The sequence below is a fragment of the Hydra vulgaris genome, chromosome 01 (assembly GCF_038396675.1).
Source record: "Hydra vulgaris chromosome 01, alternate assembly HydraT2T_AEP".
Classification (NCBI taxonomy): Eukaryota; Metazoa; Cnidaria; class Hydrozoa; order Anthoathecata; family Hydridae; genus Hydra; species Hydra vulgaris.
The window spans coordinates 34,203,047-34,224,733 of record NC_088920.1 but is presented as its reverse complement, the minus strand read 5'-3'; the positions used below and the strand labels follow the sequence as shown (position 1 = coordinate 34,224,733).

Below are 21,687 nucleotides of genomic sequence, written 5' to 3'. Positions count from 1 at the left end.
CATAACACAAATTACAATTTGTGTTATGAGTCTATTATAGTTTTTTATTGTTATCGTATGAATTGTTGCATAGTTTATGATTATTACAATTCTTTTCTCTATTGTGTCATTTTTGCAAGAACAAAAACATTTTGAAAGCACTGATATTTCCCTCATTGATTTGGTGATTGCAGGGATAATGACCAAACCGTTTATTTCTAGAAGAGTGAAAAGGATCCAAAAGTACTGGTGAAACAAAAATATTGTTTTTTACTTGTTTTTAATGGTGTTTGGATAGAGAAGAGTAACATTCGTATCATTTCTTCAGTAAGGTACTAGGTATGTCTTCAAATGACAAAGAACAAAATTGCACACATTGTTGTTCTTCATAGTCAGCAGGTCACAGGTTCTGAATTTTAGGTGGAGTAAAAACTCTTTTAATTATCTAGTTTTTGGTTTTAACTTTGGTTTGCAGGTTTTTGAACAATAAAAAATCAGGTGACTAATCAAATTCAAATAACAGGTTTAATACTTCGTTGAACATAGTATTATGGAAATGATGCCTGTAAACAAAGTACTTTTCTATTAAGGTGCTTTTCTATTGCGACTGCAGTGCCTTAAATGCATCCAGTGTTGGTTGCTGTTGTATCTCAGCAAGTACCAAAAGTTATTTTTTCAAAATTCCACTGTTCCAAAAGACAAATGCAGTTATTAGATTGTGAGTCAATTGTTCTTATTTTTAGGTTTTTACCAAGTATTTTTACTTGAACACAGTCTAAAGTGTTTCCTGAAAGAATAGCAGCAAATTTGTTAATAGTTTTTCTTTAGAACTTGTAAGAGTTTTGCCATTTCCTGTGAAAAACTGAATATTTTGATTGGGGCAAATCTCTCCCTGATGCATAATGCTCCTTTTTTTTTTAATTTTATAAGGTGCATTCCACAGTTAGTCTACTAAGAAATATATCATCCTTTGAGAATACTGTTATTTCCAAGACAAAACCAAGAAGAAGTGTTGCTTGATTGCTGAAAATTTTACAACCTGATGCTGCAGTATCAAGGTCATCAAAAATGTTTCTTGCAAGAGTTAAAGAAAACATTTTAGATTTTCTTGTTTGGAACAATGTGGAAGTTGGAAGTTTTGAAAATTTTTTTTCTTTTTTGTTTCTTGCAAGATTTTTGCATTCTTTTTATTTTTACTCATGATCATTTTGAGTCTTTCTATATATATATATAGTTATCTATATATTATAGTTAATCTTTCTAGTGATCTTTAATCCAAAAAGCTAATATCCTTCTTCCTTGAGGCAACAGATCAAGTTTCAAGAACAAATCAAATCAAAACGTTTTTCAGAGAAGACCATTCATTGTAGGAAAATCATTTCCTTATTTACATCAGAGTATTTACATCATATTTCCTTATTTACATCATACCTTCTAAAACATTCTTCTATGAGTTTTCAGAATCTATACAAAACCCTCCAATATCTTTCAGAACAATTTAGTATCTCTAGCAAATAAATTTTTCAAAAAACTTAAAACTTTTAGTTAATATGACATTTTTCTTTAATTAAAATCCAGGCAGTTATAAAAAAAAAAAAATTCAAAAAGGATTCTTGTTGCAAGTATTTTATATTTCCACAAATGGTGACTTTAACAAATTAAATACTTTATAAAATACAGGCATGAACTCTGCTTCCATTTTTTTACCAACAATCTCCTCACTTTTATTCTTATATTCACTTTCACTTACACTCTTTTCACTATTTACTTCAGTTTTTTGTTTTTTCCAGTCTTTTGTTTTTGTAACCTTTCTTGTGCCAATTTATTGCTGCCTCACTTGTCCAATATTTATTGCACTTTTCGTAAACTCTATTTGTTTTCTTTTAAAAGTTTGGCATGCTGGTCTTTTGCATAAGCTCTCTCCTTACGGAGTATCAGGTAATATCTTTAAGGCTATTGAATCCTTTCTTACTAATTGTAGTACAAAAGTTGTCCTCAATAGACAGCACTCTTCTTCATTTCCAGTAACTGGAAGGGTTCCAGTTACTGGAAATGAAGAAGAGCGCTGTCTATCGGAGGGGTTTATCAAAGTTCTATCCTTAACCCTATAATTTTTTTATATTGCCCACCTTCCCGAAACTCTCACATCTAAAATAGCACTGTTTGCTGACGATACTACCATTTATTCTTGTCTTGATAGCCAACACCCTCTGATTGCTTAGAGAAGGAATTTGAACTTGAAGCATGGGAGTGTCAGTGGCTAGTGAACTTTAATAAACTCAAATAAAACTCACATAAAACTCAAATGAAACTTTTTTTTAACAATTATTGCAATAATCTAGGTCTTCCTATATTTGTGAATAGTAATTTACTCTATGAATAATCTACTGTTTGTCTTCTAGGATTACTTCTTACTTCCAATATTTTTCAAAAACCATATTCCAAATCCATTGCAAAATTAACATCTGCTAAAGTTGCATCTCTTTGTTGTGCTTGCCTATTTCTTACTCTAAATTCTATTCTATATCTCAATAAATTTCTAATTTGTCCTCATATGGAATACTGTTGCCATATCTGTGTGAATCTCCGAATGATGAATCTTTCTCTTTTAGACAGAATACAAAAACGCATTGTAAACATAGTTGGACCTGCTTTTACAGACAACCACCAAACATTAACACAACATCATAATGTTGATTCACTTTCTCTTTTCCATAAATACTTTAAGGGCGCTGCTATTAGGAGTTAGCGTCTCTTGTGCCATCTACAAAAATTCATTCTAAGTTTGCATTATTGTTTTATGTTTATATGTGTTTATATGTTCCTAATGAAATGATAACAATTACTTTTTAAAAATTCTAGATTTTTATTAATAAAACTGAGTTTTTCTAAAACTTGGCTATATAAGATAATTTTTTTAATAATATTTATAGAAAAGATAATGGAGAAATGATTTTAGATGTCACTTTTGTTAATAGCTTTTTAATAAGGTTTTTATAACATCCACAACCGTGAAAATTATACAATAACAAAATTTTTAACGTGCCTTTAAAGTATTTTGAACAATGCTTATCTCTAAGCTTACCACCAAGGAGCCATGGTCTTTGAAATCAAAAATTTACGTTCCTCTCATCAAGTTTTATAGTCTTATAACCGTGTTTCAATTATAAAGACTTAAGCTAAGAACAGTAAGAAATTTAGTAACATCAGAAAAATTTAGACTTGGATAATTTATGCTGTTGTTGTTAGATTCAGCGGAACTTCTTGCATTTCTTTTTTGCTAGTTGTACAGTAGAAACAAGGTTGATGAAGCTATGCCAAAACTATTTAAACTTGGTGTTAAAGGAATAAAAAAAACCTTTTGTGTTTAAATCTATAGATCTATATAAATTATAATTTTTTAGGTTTGTGATTGTATTTTTTAGATTTATGTGAGACTTAGTGTGGGGATTGTGTAAAGTTTGTTTGAGATAACATATCAGCTACAATTGTTAGATTAAGTCCTAGTAATCCTTGTAATCAAGTCCTAGTAATCAAGTTCTAGTAATCAAGTCTTAATACTCAAGTCTTAGTAATAAATAAATTGAGATAAAAAAGTTTTGATTGTAAAGAAGAATAAACTCAAATATAAAGACAAATAACAAACAAACAAAAAATTTTGAGCATGAAAAAGAAAAACTTTTATACTATTAAACAAAAAAACAACAGCTAAATATATTATAAACCAATGACACCTGTAATAATAACCATAATAAACCGCAATAACAACCGCTGAATATTATGAATTATGATATAAAGTTGTACTTTATAAACCCATTGTTATCAGAAAATGATGTTGCAAACTTTTTTTACCTATTATCATATTATATCTTTAAAATTATTTCAGTAACATATGGAAAAAAATGTATGTTTCTATTTTAATATAATACATTATACCATCTAGGTGTAGTACCCCAAAGGTGTTACATAAAAAAACTGACATGAGACATCTTTTATACTTTTTTTTTCATATATTTTTTGTATAAATATATACATTTAAGTAATATTATACTTTGTATATTATTTTAAGTTAAAAAACTTCATCAAAGAATTTTTTTATAAACTATACTATTCTCGAGTTCCTAATAAAAGGGGGAGGAAGACACGTTTATTCATTTTTGGAAAATTTTTCCACCCACCCCAAGCATATAAGGACACCCTTCCACCACCACCCACTCCCCCCGTTTTTTTATTTTTAATTGTTGTCAGCAGAAACTTTATATCTCAAAACTAAAAACAAAAAAACAGTGAAAATCAGCTTTAAAAAATAGAAATAATTCTTTCAGTCATCAATAAAAACAAAAACTTTCAGTGTAAACAGGTTTTAAAAATAGCCGACCTGGTAAATCTCAACTCATCATATTAAATCCTATTGAAATTATGCTGTTCAAAAATGCGCATTTAACCGCAAGCCACGCTAGAATTAAATAGTTTTAAGCGCATTTTGTAAAAAATATTAGTTTTGATTTATAAGCTAAACTTTTTTATAAAAAATACTTATTATATTATATGTATTAAGGACTCGAGAGTAAGAGCATTAAGGATAACATTTTTCTTAAAAAGCAAGACATGTTATGCGCATTTATGTTATTTATTAACTGAATTACTCAACTATTTATTAACCATCATATCTTTTATTATATTAATATTTATTATTATTAATATATTAGTATCAATTAGTTATTTAATAAAAAAATATTCCAAAAAAAAACAGAAAATAGACTCTAATAGGAATTGAATCCAGAGTGCAAGCACCATGATCAAATTTATTAACAACTACACCACACAATATTAAAACTCAATAAGCTAATAAAGTTTAAATAAAATGAATTTGTTTTGACGCATGATAAAAAAAAAATGATTTTAAAGTAATTAATGCGCTTTTAAAAAAAATAACTTCTGCATGTTGTATATACTTCTTACATATATATATATATATATATATATATATATATATATATATATATATATATATATATATATATATATATATATATATATACATGTATGTAAATTATGTTAGTGTATTTTACAAATAGAGTGCTCAATGTTCTTAAAGAACAGAGCAATAATAAATAAATTAGTAAAAAACACTTATCTAACTTTTATCTTCGACTTGAAGACAGGAAGAGAACTCTTCCTGTCTTCAAGTCGAAGATAAAAGTTAGATAAGTGCTTTTTACTAATTTATTTATTTATATATATATGTATATATATATATATATATATATATATATATATATATATATATATATATATATATATATATATATATGTATATATATATGTATATATATATGTATATATATATGTATATATGTATATATACATATATATATATATATATATATATATATATATATATATATATATATACATATATATATATATATATATATATATATATATATATATATATATATATATATATATATATATATATATATATATAAATTAATAAAAACACTTATCTAACTTTTTCTTTCTTCTACACAGTGTTTCTCCATTAGTAGGTCCATCAGGAAGAATTGAATTCTCCATCAGTAGGTTCATCAGGAAGAAATAGAAAAAATTAAATAAGTGTTTTTACTAATTTAGTATTGCTCTGTTCTTTAAGAACATGGAGCATTCTGTTTGTAGAATACACTAACATAATTTATATATTTATATATATATATATATATACATATATATATATATATATATATATATATATATATATATATATATTATATATATATATATATATATATATATATATATATATATATATATATATATATATATATATATACATATATATAAACTATGTTAGTGTATTCTAAAAACAGAGTGCTTAATGTTCTAAAAGTGTTCTTACAGTGGATGGCCATTGAAATAGGGCCATTGAGTTTTCTACACATTTTTGTGAAATTTTATCCACAATGTAAAAAAAAATAAAGGTTTACGGTAAAAAATAATTAAAAATTTAAAGAATAGTTGTTTATTATCAAATATAAATATAAAAACAAACAAATTTTTTTTTTTTATATATAAAAATTGTAATGGTATCAATATTTTGTAAATCCACCCTTTGCTGCTATAACAGCTTCTACTCTCCGTGGCATGCTGTCAATGCATTTCTGTGCCAATTCTTTTATGTGAGGGTTTCGATGCCAACCTTCAATTAGTTTTTCAATAAGCTGGGTTTTGTTTGTCACCAGTTCTTTTAAAGAAACCTCCCGTTTTAATAGCTCCCACAGGTTTTCTATAGGATTAAGATCCGGGGAATTTCCTGGCCAATCCAGCAGTGGAATTTTTTTCTCTCCAAGAAACTTTTTAATGGATTTTGCCATATGGCATGGGGCAGTATCTTGCATAAATATAAATTCGCCATCTGGAAACCATTCCAAGACTTGAGGAATGAGCTTTTGCTCCAAAACTTCTTTGTATTGGTCCTGCCTCATTGTCCCTTGGACAATGTAAAGCCTTCCCGTACCCTTACCACATATAACAGACCACACCATAATTGACAATGGATGTTTTAGTGTTTTGATAATGCAGTCTGGATTAAATTTTTCACCCACCCTTCTTCGCACAAATGAGGCTTTGTTGTCCAAGATCTGAAACTTGGATTCATCAGAAAAGCACACCTGAAAACAAATGTTTCAAAAAATGTTAGTCTTTCATTAATCTAAAGAAAATCGAGAAATAAAGCAGAAAATGACATGTTTAAGAAATAAATACCTTTCTCCAATCATCTGTTGTCATATTGCGGTGTTTTATAGCCCATTTCAGTCTTTTATCCTAATTAAAACACTAATATTAATTCCAGCATCTTTAATCAATGTTGTGATTATTTTTTTGGGTTTCTTTCTATTCTCCAAGCAAATATTCCTGATAATTCTCTCAGACCTTGGCGTTGTAAGGCATTTTCCTTTACAGTTTTTATGGAGTGTGGATATAGGGTTTTTGCCATTTTCGATTTTTGATGCTATTCTTTGCACAGTCTGCCTAGAAACGCCAATTCTTCTTGAAATTTCTCGTTGAGAATAGTTAGTGTTGCTATCTTTTTTTTTACCCATTGTTAGAAACTTTAAAAAATTTAAAAGACAAATAAACACACTACAAAAATATGTAAAAGAAAATTAAAAAAGTTGAAATAATGTATATTTTTGGAAAAACAACTTTCAAAGAAGTCTTTCACTTAATAAAACACTTAAAAAATTAAAATTTTAAAAAACAGTCGGTTAAAAATAACGTTTGAAGAAAGATCCTTAACACACACACAACAAGCTTCGGCACTCTACAAATGGTAACTGAACATAATTTCACGGTTTTACTTGTCAAAACATGCAAAATACAGTGTTGCTAGCAACAAAATAGTGTTGCCTACACAATATTTTGTAATAATGTCGTAAATAATTATGAAAAATTGTGAATTTTACGTTTGAAAGGTGAATTAATGCTGACTAGACCATCCAACTATTCGAGCTTTTCAACTATTCGAATATCAAATAGAAAAATCTGAAAATATTCGAGTAATCGAATACTCGAATAATTTATCAAAAAGTTAAAAGACATTAAAAAAATAAAAAATAATAATAATCTAATTAAAAAAGTGTTTTATATTTTATTTTGAACGATTTTATTATTTTATATATGTATTATTTTTTTTCTAAAAACATATATTTTAAAAATAAAAGAGAATTAAATGTTTCGAAATTTAGACTTGTTCTTCTTTTCGTTTTAATTGCACCTGCTGTTGAGAATACTCTTTCAGAAGCTGTTGAGGTAGGGCGTATTGTTATTAAAGCGTTATACAAAACGTCCAGCGTTGTGGACCCTTTTTTAAAAAAATCCAATTGACGAAATTCTTTCTTCAATTCAATATATTTATCAATTTCGCTGCGATTGCTAACATGACAGTTTTTTGGTTCTGTAATAGAAGTTATTGCACTTTGGAGTTCTTTTTGCAATCCGACTGCAACTGGTGATGTTAATTCTATTAAATCATCTGCATCAGATGAGGTAGAATCATTATTAATTTGCTCTTCTTCAAACATTTGTGGATATATTTGTTCCACAACTTTAACAGCGAATAATATTGCTGCATTTTTTGATAAATATTTAAAATGAGCGTTAGAACTTGGTATATATCCACTCTGCAGATAAATGATCAATGTCATTAAAACTGGATCTCTTCTTTCATCCGTCCTTATTTTGATCGCATGTATCAGTTTTTTTGCTATATTAGTTTGCATTGGTTGCAACTTTTCAAACAAAAATTTGTAAACTCCTTCAGCAGTTATGAGATTTGCATCATTTTTACTTAATTCAGTAACAGCAGTTTCAACTGGTGCCAGAACATCAACAAGGTTTTGTAGCGCAAAATTATCATTTTCTGGAATTGGATCAATATTCAATTCGACTAAGGATTTGTTAACACATTCTGATAGAATTAAAAATCGTCGAATCATTACACTCAAAGAATTCCATCGTGTTTTTATGTCTAATTTTAACTTGAGTTTTTTCCCCATTTTTTGAGCTATATTTTGTTGCAAAATAGAATGCTTTGTAGCCGATTTTTTAAACATTCTTATAACACCTCTTAACCTGTTAATAATTTGATCAAAATCTAACGTCGTATCATATTCATCTTCCTCAATAAACACCAAATTGTAATCAGAGCACTGATCTTCTGTGGAATCTTCTTCTACATCTTCATCAACAAAATCTTCGGTATCGTCAAACACTTCATTGCGAATAGAATTTTTTGGTATATAAAAACAATCCATCACGGCTAAATGAAGCGCGTGATTATGGCAAAGTTGATTTAAAACACCTAATATATTGCTATATTTTTTCATTACGGCTGCTGCATCGTTAGTAGATGCAATAACATCATTTTTTAAGAAAATCCCAAAGTCTGCTAACTTAGCTTCAACCAAATGTTTAATTGTTTCTGCATTTGCCTGCTTAATTATTTCCGTTAAACCCAAAACATAGCATTCAATTGTATTTGAGTCTATTCCAATCACATGAGCTGTTACGTTTACGTAACGTAATATAGTACAATCTGTCCATTCATCCACAGTAATAGCAAATTTACAATTTGCTGTTTTTAATTTTTCAAATTTTTCCCGCATTTCAACACATTTTTCTTTATAAAAGCTATTGATGCATTTTGAAATAGTTGTCGGACTTTTTGGCATTTTATAACCTTTTTGTTGCACGTAACCAGCTATAGCTTGGGATTTACTAATTGCTGTGATAGCCATTCCATCAAAAGCTGCGACTTTTGACAAAATTTCATTTAAAGATTCTTTTTTTACAAATGGCCAAATATTACTTATTTCAGTATTTTGTTTTTTCTTAGAAATATTATTTTCTCCATCATTGTCATTTGATACCGATTTAGATATCAATATGTTGTGTCGTAGCTTCAAATGATTAATCATAGCAGTAGTTGAACTTCTCCATCCTATGTTCGTGTTGCACCTACCACATTTGGCTTCACCAAATTTTCGTCTTTCTTAAAAAACTCCCATACCTTGGATTTTTTTGACATGGCTAAAAAAACCAGAGATGAATTATCTAAGAAAATCTAAAAAATTTTAACTTACCACTTCAAATTATGCAACCACAAATTGTATATTATATTATATTTATTTAATTGTATAATATATTTATTTATTCACAAAATATTAAAAATTATTATTATTAAGATTATTATTAAGATTTTTTTTTTATGGAACAAATATGTATTTATATTTTTAAGCAATCTAAATAAACGACTGTTTTCTAAAAGCAAACAAAAATAATGTCACACAAAATAAAAACCATACAAAAATGCAATTTAAGTTTTCGACTTCAAGGTTATATAAAAATTCTAAGAATTTTTTCCGTTTGCAAAAAGAGAGATATTTTTTTCGTTTGCAAAAAGAGAAATTAACAGTACTTTTTTAAAAGCTTACTCTGCCTTTACATTTTTGAAATTATTCGAATATTGGAGAAAATATTCGAATATCAAATAGTAAAAAAACACGCAAATATATTCGAATATCAAGTATTCGAATACTCAAATTGGATGGTCTAATGCTGACAATATAACAAAAAATGTGATGGCACTATTTCAATGGCCACCCACTGTATATATACATATATATATATATACATATATATATGTATATATATATATATATATATATATATATATATATATATATATATATATATATCAGGCCTTGTTACGAGATTTCGCTGCGTAGCAAAAACGCGTAACGTATTTCTAAGTAACTCAACTCATCAAATATATTTTGCATCGTTAGAAGTTATATTGCGTCACTCGCATCTTTTCAAGTACTGCATTGTAATTAAAGTTATTTTATTAACGCGTTAAAAATCATACAAACAGTTTGTTTTTTTCTCACTATAACAAAAGTTACAAATAAAATCTAAGTTCTTATTTAAAAAATCAATTTTATTATTTCTTTCAAATATGAACTAAATTTTATTTTGAAAAAAATATTTTTTTCATGAAACATAAAATAATGTTTGTTTATTTTCTTATGATTTTACAGTTGGTTTTTGGTTATTTTATTAACTGTTAATAAATTTTTTCTTATTTAATATGTGAACTCATTTTAATGTTTTTAAACAAGAAAGAGTTTTTTTTTGTTGTTTATCAGTTACCGATAACATATTCGTGATCATAATTTATTTTCATAAATTAAACGAACGTCATTAAAACTTTACGTTATTGAATTAACAATAAACAAAATATCTTATTAATAAAACATTTACATCAAAATAAATCGTACATTTTTTTAACTATTATGACTAAAAATAAATTTTGTATTTAAAAGAAATTTATATATTTGATTCCTTAAGATAAAACTTAAAACACTTAATTTTTTTCAACTAATTTTTAACAACAACAAAACAATTATTTAACAAACTGTTTCTTTAACAAAAAATCTATTAGTTTACAAATGCGGTTAAATGCTTTTACTTACGACTTTATTTCTTCTGAATAAACGTCACGTTAATGATAATCAAAAGATAATTTAAATATTCTTAAAGATACAAGTTTTTGCGTAGCGCAAAACTGCTGACGCGTAGGCAAATCGCCTTTTCGCAAGCAAAATGCGAGCTGCGTAGCGCTTCTTAACAAGGCCTGTATATATATATATATATATATATATATATATATATATATATATATATATATATATATATATATATATATATATATATATATATATATACAGACAATAAATTAAGAGTTTTGGTTAAAAAAATAATTTTAAACTAAAACTTTTATATTGTTATATACACCAAAACGTTTAAGCTTTAAGTTCTTTTTTATTTGGATTATCTAGTAGTTTCATGAAATATAAAATAGAGCCCTGGAACTGCATAAAAACACCTAAATATAGGTGTTTTTATGCAGTTCCAGGGCTCTATTTTATATTTCATGAAACTACTAGATAATCCAAATAAAAAAGAACCTAAAGCTTAAACGTTTTGGTGTATATAACAATATAAAAGTTTTAGTTTAAAATTATTTTTTTAACCAAAACTCTTAATTTATTTATTTATACATTTAATTTATTATTATTATAAATTTCTGATGATTGTAAAACTGCTTCAGCTTTTTTTTCTTTACAATCTTGGCGCAAACCTGATACAAATAATAATTCTGAAGATGAAAAGGATCTAACTAATTTTGTTTCTTTGTTTGACTACTTGAAGTAATAAAATTCACCTGGGGGTCTGCCAGATACTACAGTCATATAAGAGCAGATTTATCTTTATCAATGGAAACAGTTAGTCGAATATTCTTCCCTATAACATTTTAAAGTTACGTCTCAATCGGTTACAATTGGTAACAAGGTTACATTCTCTAATTTTTAATTAAACATTAAGTAAATAAACTTGATAATACAGTAAATGTTTCTTTATTGATGCCTTATTGCTAAATACTATCTCATATTTTATTTTTATTGTAAAATAGCTTCGTCTTAATTGGTTACTTTGTCACACAAACAAAATAAACTCTCAATATGGAACATTTTGTCTCAAATGTTTTTTTATGACTTTATAAAGTATAATCAATTGAGACTTAACATAATTGAGACATAACGTAACGTAACTAAATCTAGATTTGAGACATAATTAAATATGTCTCAAACATAGATTTTTTTAACGTTAGGTTTTTAATTAACATAAGTTGTTATACTTAAAAATAAAAATAAAAGACGTAATGTAACGTAAAAAAATTTATATTTTAACTACATTTTTATTCTTAAATGTTTTACGTTACGTTACGTTTCAATTGTTTATACTTTTAAAGGTAATAAGTATCTTAGATTGCTTAAGTACCGTAAGTTATTTTAACTTTACAAGGTACTTTTTTTTTTTGTTTTTTCTTATGTAACTTTAAAAGCTTTAAAAGTTGTATTTACCTTTAAGAAGTTTTTTTTAAAAACTAACCCACAAGCGGTTATTTTTTTTTAATTTTTTTAGTTACAATAGTTTTGACAAACATATTATTAGGTTTTCAATAATCAAATACATATATTATCAAATATATAAATAATATTGTTAATAAAACAATTTTGTTAAATATTGTAACTCACAATTTTGTTAAATATTGTAACTAATTAACTTATGTCAATTATGTGTATAATGTTTGCACAGAAGTTTGCACTTCTGTGCAATATCCTGTCTACACTCTCTAGTCTACCTTTCTGACTTGACTTTACTCTTAAACTAAGTCATGATTTTCTTTTAACTCTTTCTTTCTCTCTCTCAGTATAGCTCTCTATAAATGTATATAACTCTCTCCATATATTTAAATGTACATATGAAAAAACAACTAAATAGAAAGTTATCATATGTTCATGCTCCATTTAGGTCAAAATGTTACGCAACATTATGCACCTAGCATTACATTTCACAATGTTATGTTACGTCTCGGTTACATAAAAATAAAGGACATTTTGCATGTAACATTACGTTACAGTGTTACGTATTGTAACGTAAAATGTTACATAAAAATAATGGAAATTTTGTACGTAATGTAACGAATCTTGTTTACGATACAATACGTAACGTAACTTTAAAATGTTATAGGGGCTTGTTATTAATTACAAGTTGAACCGATATAGGTTTTTTTTTGTAGCCATTGTTTGTTACTCTCTTGGAAATGAATTTTAGAGCTTTTGCATATATATATATATATATATATATATATATATATATATATATATATATATATATGTATATATATATATATGTATATATATATATATATATGTATATATATATATGTATATATATATATATATATATATATATATATATATATATATATATATATATATATATATATATATATATATATATATATATATATATATATATATATATATATATATATATATATACATATATATATATATATAAATGCCACCTTTGAATGTATATTTTTTGTACATATTTTCTTATTTTTTGTTATTATCTTCTTCGTACATCGGCCAGGTAATATTTTCAATCTCCTTTAAGTTTTCTTTCATGAAAACTATTATTTCAATATTGTCAATGCTAAGGTTATTTCTTCCAATAGAACATTTCCAGGCATTAAAAGTACTCATTCCGAGGTAGCTAATGATGCAGGGATGCACAAGATCTTCTTTGTTAGTCTGCTGAGATAAGGAAATCTGGTACAGTTGGTCTTCCAATATTTGATGATATCTGCGTTGTTGTTTGCAACTCCTTCATCAACATAACATGCTATTTCGCATTTGGCATGAGTTAACGGACATATTTTCTCAGAGTTTTTATTTTTAGTTTGCCCATATAGCTTCTTTACAGCACCAGTTGAAGCTTCTTTATTGGACAAGTTATCATTTTCAGATCTAAGGTTAGAGTTTTCAATGCATGTAAGATTTTTGCCTGCATCTCCTCACCGCATATCAATTATGGCTTGAGTAGCGGTATCCTTGATATTTTCGTAACTTTTCGTAACTCATCAAGTGCAAAAATGATTAATCCCTTTTGTCTTAGATAAAGAAAAAGTGCCATTGAATACTCAGGTACTTTACAACCACAATCTTGAATACTCAGGTACTTTACAACCACAGTTGAAATCCTGCTATTAGAGCTTGAGTTATTTTTGTGACACATGTAAGTGAACTTAGTTTTCCAATTTTAGCTAATTTTTGTTTAAAGATTATTGATTTTCAGTATTACCAAGTTGATTGTTGGGTCTTTGTCAGAGCTTAAAACTGTGAAATTTTATCTATTGGATGGACATTCAACAATATCTTTAATAACATTAGCTTCTTCAACAGTGGACATCCAACCTTCAATTTTAGCTGACCTTTCTGCTCAGGTCAGATTTCTAACAAGCTGGTACTTTCTGGATAAGTCTAGTTTGCGGTTGCTTACGCTCAATAGCAATTTTCCTTAAAATACTCATAGCCTTAGTAGAATGGCTGAAGTGTCTAACTAATTTTTTTAGCTTTAGTGAAATTTCTAAACACTCAGGACAATTGTATGATAATTAAATGTACCTGATGATCAGCACACCAAAAATTGTAATCATTGATAACTTTGCTGATGTGCATAGCTTTCATAACATTTGAACCCCCATCAGTTGTTGGCCATGTATATGTTTTTTTCTCCAAATTCAATTGTTTTATTAAGTAATCTAGTTTTTCTACAACATTTTTGGCATTATGTGCATCAGGAAGTGGATCAAGTTTAACAAGAAGTTGTTTAAGCTAAAAACGTTTTGTAATAAAATGATGGGTAAGAGATTGGAAAGCCAGATTATTACAAAAAGTTCAAATACCAGTAGTAAGGCACAACTATCAAGGTCAATCTTCTCATTGTCAATAATTTTGTTCATATGATCACTGATGAATTTATACAATTTAGAAATTCTGTTCTGAGAAAGTGATTTTGATGAAACAGAGTTATACTTCCGCTTTTTTGCTTGCTTCATTATTTCATGAAAATATTTACTAACCACAATCCTAAAAGGTAATTGTTTGTGGACGATCCACTTAGTAAATGATGTAACTATATTTACATTTTCAATATGGCCTTTGGGTCATGGAGTAATAACACAAGAAGTTTTAGATGCTTTAGCAGTTCTCGATTTACCAGATGATGTTAAAAATTGAGGGTATGATTCAGGAGTGGCAACAAGACAAGCTCCTTTCAACCGATTTCACCAGTACTCCGGGAGTACTGATGAAATTGGTTTCTGAAGAGCCATTATCATCAATAACTTGAGGTTTTTTTGCAATCTGTTGGGCATAATTAAGTTTCTCATATTCCAAAAAAACTTGGCAGTGCTGCCATTTTTGATGATTACCTGAAGGCTTTAGCAACAAGTTCCTTTTCGCACATATTACACTTTGCATGATTAGTACCAGTCATTTCAAAGAAATCCTAAGAAGAAATCCTAAGAAAAATTTTTGTAGGATGTCAGTTAGGACCCCTAAAAATATTTTTTATTCAAAATTTTTATACCATCTTTTTCAGGAAATTAAGGAGGACCTTTTTTAGTATGTTTGATTTATGCAGCTAAAATTTATATTTTTCGACCCACTCTAATCTACATATATATATATATATATATATATATATATATATATATATATATATATATATATATATATATATATATATATATATATATATATATATATAGAGAGAGAGAGAGATATATATATATATATATATATATATATATATATATATATATATATATATATATATATGTATATATATATATATATATATATATATATATGTATATATATATATGTATATATATATATGTATATATATATATATATATATATATATATATATATCTATATATATATATATATATATATATATATATATATATATATATATATATATATATATATATATATATATATATATATATATATATATATATATATATATACATACTTTTATGCATGTATGTATGCAAGTTTGCATTTATTTATGTGTGTATAAAAAAAATGTATACCTGCTTTACTTCCAATTTGTAAATCCATAATATGAGAAACAGTCTTTGCACTTATATTAAAGTTTTGTTGTGGGAAATCATAACTTAAATTGAAGAAGTTTGTTGTATCTACCACTATACTAATTAAATATCTGTTAGAAATAAACCTGGAAGATATATTGATTAAATAAGACTCTTTTTCTGATAAAATATAGCTGGTTCTATTGTAGGATGCAATTTCAAAATTCCACTTGCTATTTATTTTTGTTAAGGTGAGATTTGCAAAAACATCAGCTTGATTAGATAAGTACAAAATATTATTTTTGTCCTCACGTTTTAGTTGAAGTGTAACCACAAACTCATCATAAATAACCTGTACAGCATATTTTGACATCAAATTGCATCCTGAAATAATATTTGTAAATAACATAATATGATATAACAGTTGTAAATAACAAACAATATACAAAGTATACTAATACTTCTAAGTAAAAAACAATCAAAATACAAGTAAAGATAAAGGTAAAAAAAGGTAATACTATTTATGTATGTTTCCTTATTATGTATGTTTATTATGTATGTTTTCATATTATTATCATTATTATTATTATTTTATAAGGTTTAAAAATTGGGTTCGTATGGAAATGTATGACTGTCATACAAATATATTATGTATGTGATATATTTCCTAATCTTTAACCATAAATGATTATTTCCTTTTTTAGAAAATTTTCAAGTTTTTTTTTTTTTAATTACTCAAGGATGATGCATTTAAAACGCCATCCGTGAGGGAGATCCATTTGTTTACTAACAGTTAAGTGAAAAAGTTTTGACGAGAAGCCAAACAAAAATAAGATTTTTCTAGTTTGAATGAATTTTAATAGATGGTAATTTTTTTGGAAATATCGTTTGACAGTTATAGCAGTTTTTCAGCCATTTATAGAATCTCTTTATCATTTATAGAATCTAAGCCATTTATTAAATCTTCATTTATCTCCCTAATTTTTCATAGTCTTTGGTGGTATGTAAGCCTGTAATCCATAATTAATTTAAATGCTCTTCTGAGTATATTTTCAACTTGTCGTTTGTCTTTAAATACACCAGGGTTATATACAGATCCACCGTATTATAAATAGAGTCAAACTAGTGCTAAAAATAGTCTTTTAAAACATAATAAATTTAGATAAGAGAAAATTATGTATGTATTTCTATTATTTTTCATGTATATTACTATTAAGTTATATGTCCTATTATTTAGTTTTTAGTTATGAGCGTTATTAACACTCATAACAGAAAACTAAATAACAGGACAAAAACAAGTATTACAACCTTACACTCTAACTACAACAACCTGCAAGGTAGAGTAGTTAAAGTATTAAACTTTAATGCATAGGTCTAGAGTTTAAATTTTGCTCTAGCAACAAAAGTATCATTGATGATTATAAAACTGTGTGCCTAATTATGTAATATTGTCAGCCTAGAACCAAAAGGCCGTATATCCATTTTTTGGGTTTTTCAAGAAAATCAAGTTTTAAAATTTAATTTGTAAAGGCTTTCTGCCAGAATGTACAACTAATTTTAAAAATATTTTTAAAAGTTGTATCATTCTTGAGACTAGATTTATTGGACACATACTCCATTGATTGTTGAATACTTATTGATAATAAACAGAAAAAACACAAAATGTGGACATACAGCCTCTTGGTTCTTGGCTGACGATATGTTAATTATAAAAATTATTTAAAGTTTAAGTGTACCTTTTTACCATCCTCATGAAAACAATTTTTAAAATATATAACCTTATAGAGTAACTTTGCCAATTGTTGGTCATTAACCATTTACTAGAAGTTTACTGGCCACTCTTTAAACCTTTCTCCTCAGAAAGCAGTGGCGACTACAATAAATATTTAAACTCAATTTATAAAAACAATGTAAACAACACAATTTCTGAAAATATCTAGAAAGTTTTAGTCAGTAAAACAATTTGTGAAAAATATTTTCACTTTGTTTTTGTAAATTTTAACTTTGTAATCATTTTTGAATCATAGCAAGTGTTTGTGACTTGGGTTTGGACCTGTAATTGTAGTTGTAAAAACTTAATAAGACAATAAATACAATATAATAATACTGTGTTGTAATACCAGTGAAGTAGTAAAAACAATACTTTTGGTATTGTTTTGCTGTGATAAAAAACAATTATAAGAACTACATGTGAACTACTTTTATTTTGCAACAATTTTTCTACATTTCAAATTACTCGTCACCTATCAGGCCCGTACCATTAAATTTTATAAGGGGGTTGTTTTTTAAAAAATGAAGTAATATAGAATACAAAATAAGTGTTGTTCTCAACTTTTGTTACAAAGTTTGCACAAAAATAAAGGATAGTTGGTTCAAAACCTGTGGATTGCAACAAACAACCCTCTTCATGGTTTGGGCAAATCTATCTTGGTGTTTAATTTTAAACTCTAAATGTCTGCAAAATATTGCCTGTCTGATGACAGCCTTATTATTATGCAAAATAACATTAATAAATTATTTTATTCAGTTTACTAAATAGTAATAGCATAAATCATAAAATTTAATAAAGTTTCAATAAAACCATGTAATCATTAAACCTTGTTTCGAGATAACATGGCATGGCGACTGGACAAGTAAAACATTTTTAACTTTAAACATAACATTAATTTTTTTCTTAAATAATGTCAGTGTATTATAAAGAAAAACTAATATTTAATATTTACTGCTATTGATTGGAGCATAACAATAACAATTATTTTAGATAATTTTGCTGTAAAAAAAAAGATGAATTAAAATACAATATTTATTGTTATTGTATTATAATACTATAATAATTGTAAACCATAGATATTATATATACGAAATCCAAAAAAATACAACAAGAAATTTAAAAAAATGAAAATATAATTTTTAATACTAAAGAAAACCTTTAAGAAATTAAAATTAGGAAATTAAAAAGTTGTTGACAAGAGTTTATACAGTTGAAAAAAATGAATTTGAAGAATCTATGGAGGGTTCTCAACAACTTAACAAGCAACCTATTGTTGCTGAATGAAGAATTACAAAATCAAAAAAGAAAAAGAAAAGTTAGACAGAAAATGAAGGTGCCAAGTTTTGACTCTTTTGACTTTGAGAAATTATTGAAGAATAATCTGAATATAATTATAAAAATAGAATGTAATATATAATATATATATAAAATGTTATATAATATATATAAAAGTATAGATAATAATAATAGAATAATAATCTGCAGTAAGTAAGTAATGGAGTAAGGGGCAGGCTTCTTAGTATAACATAAAATTACTTGATGATAATTATGCCAACAAGTGGTGAGGCGGAGCAAGCTTTATCAGCTGTTGCATATACAGTCCTTTGAGAAGTAGATTGGGATATATATTGAGTTGTGTTTGTTTATTAAAATTGCATATCTTGCAATAATTTTCTCATATTTGATATTTAAAAGAATAAGTTACGTTTATGTTTTTTGCATTTTTATTTTATATTTTTGTTCATTAAAAGTTTCAAATTTTATTGATTTACAAATGAATCGGTTTATTTGTATTTACCACACTTTTATGCATATTTTTAAAATTATAAGTTTTTGAGCTTGTTATCCTGAAATACTTGAAAATTAAGTTCTATTGGCATTTATAATGTGTATAAAAAATCAAATTTTACCAATACCGCCAGAATTTAAAAATCCTGCACTGATCCAGGGGAATTAAAGAAGTGTGCGAGATTGCAATCTTTAATATATGTATTGTCAATATATAAGATTTTTCTCTTCAACAGTTCATTTTTCTCTTCAACAAGCCCCTTTTTTTTAACAAATAACTTTTCTAGAGACACTTGCTTTTGCAAGCAGTTTTTTTTAATGCATTTGTTTTTAATATGTCAGCCTCTATGTCATTCAAATACAAAAGGAATCATTAAATAATGACATTAATTGACCATATTGATCACATATAGTGATATAAAAAACTATCCATATTTATAAGGCATAAACCTAAGGCTATCCGTTTTCTTGGCAACACTTTGGATTTTAGCTCACCAAGTACCACAAAACACGTAAGAAAATCTGAAACTGTTGCCTCATTTATTCTTTTATAATCATTTACTCTTCATAGACTTTCATCGAATACTTGGTACATTAAAGGCAATTACTTCTTTTAGTTCCAGTCTGTAGCCTTGGCACTAGTTTAGCAAACCAGATGTATCAATTACAATACTGCACTGATAAGAAAGAACACAATATCTGTAAAATATCCATCTTGCAGCATTTCTTAGTTAGTTATGACTAAAAACAATTTTTTTAATTATGATATTAAAATTCATTAATAAATACAACTTAAAAATTTCAAAAGTTTGTATGGTTTCATATGGCTTGTATATGAACTACAAGCAGATTGTCCAAAATAAATATTTTACAGATATTCTTCCTTAATGGGGCAGAATAAGTATACACAATTTATATGTTTGATATTCTTTGTTGAGCATTGCCAAAAAAAAGTTTATTTGAATTAGGGACATAGATAACAAAGTATTTTTTCAGCATTCAAAACAGTCATGCAAGATTTAAACATATTTAGGATATCTAGGGCTGTAGCTTTTTTGTACAGTATTACTCTTTTTTTTATCAATATCCCACATGTAAGCCCATTCAACCATTCTTTACAACTTTTTTGTAATACTCATCAAACATACAAACAAAGTTATCCAGCTTGTTCAGATCTTCTTCTGGAACTTTTTTTAAAATGAGGGGCAAGATTGTGAGTTATTATAGAGTCAGATTATTTTTCAACTACAGGAAAAGTCGTTGCCAATTTTGCTATTTGGAAACACGAAAGCGTATTGTTTAAACTTATTCTCAGTTAATCTAAAAGAATATTTGCTTGAAACAATATCTAAACACCAAATGCAGTCTCTTTAACATAGTTCACTCTTATCTTTTTTTGAAAATTCAATTTATTTGAAATTTAAAATATGATTTCAGTAGTTTAACGAGCATAACATGATGAGAAAATAACACATCCAAAAATTTTCACTCCACCTACCCCAAATGTGAGAACATCATGATAAAATTTTTTTAGTATCTTATTATTATTGTAAATTAACTTTCAATTCTACTTTCAAAACTGTTACCTTTTGAAGCATATCTGAATGAAATTACTTTGATAAGATAGTCTTCCGTGATTCTGATTGCTTCCGTGATTCTGAATTTTTTTTGAACAAAAAAATGTTTTTAGTTAATAACTAAACTAGTTGTGCTTTTTTTAAAAGAGCTTTGAAAACCCAGCTACTGAAAATGACTTTGAAGAAAAACCTTGCAAAATACAAATAACTTTGTATCTTGCAAGGCTTGGGTGAGAGACAAATGCAGAAAGCTTTATTTCAGAAATTAAATCTTGACCTATTGAAATATCAGTATATATATATATATATATTTCAATATATCATTGAAATATATATATATATATATATATATATATATATATATATATATATATATATATATATATATATATATATATATATATATATATATATATATATATATATATATATATATATATACAGTCGTCCCCCGGTTAACGAACCCCCCTGTTAGCGAACTTTCGGTTAAC

At 26.4% G+C, this 21,687-nt stretch overlaps 1 protein-coding gene across 1 annotated transcript in view; it reads right to left on the bottom strand.

The window, feature by feature from the left end:
* LOC136074357 (uncharacterized) overlaps window positions 1-6,768 on the bottom strand; it is a 73,222-nt gene extending 66,454 nt beyond the window's left edge. The window contains exons 1-2 of the mRNA XM_065786663.1: window positions 6,745-6,768; window positions 6,089-6,650 (exon numbers count right to left, since the gene is read on the bottom strand). Of these exons, the coding sequence (XP_065642735.1) occupies window positions 6,089-6,650; window positions 6,745-6,768 (586 nt within the window). The remainder of the gene's footprint in view (window positions 1-6,088; window positions 6,651-6,744) is intronic.
* Window positions 6,769-21,687: the final 14,919 nt, after the last annotated feature.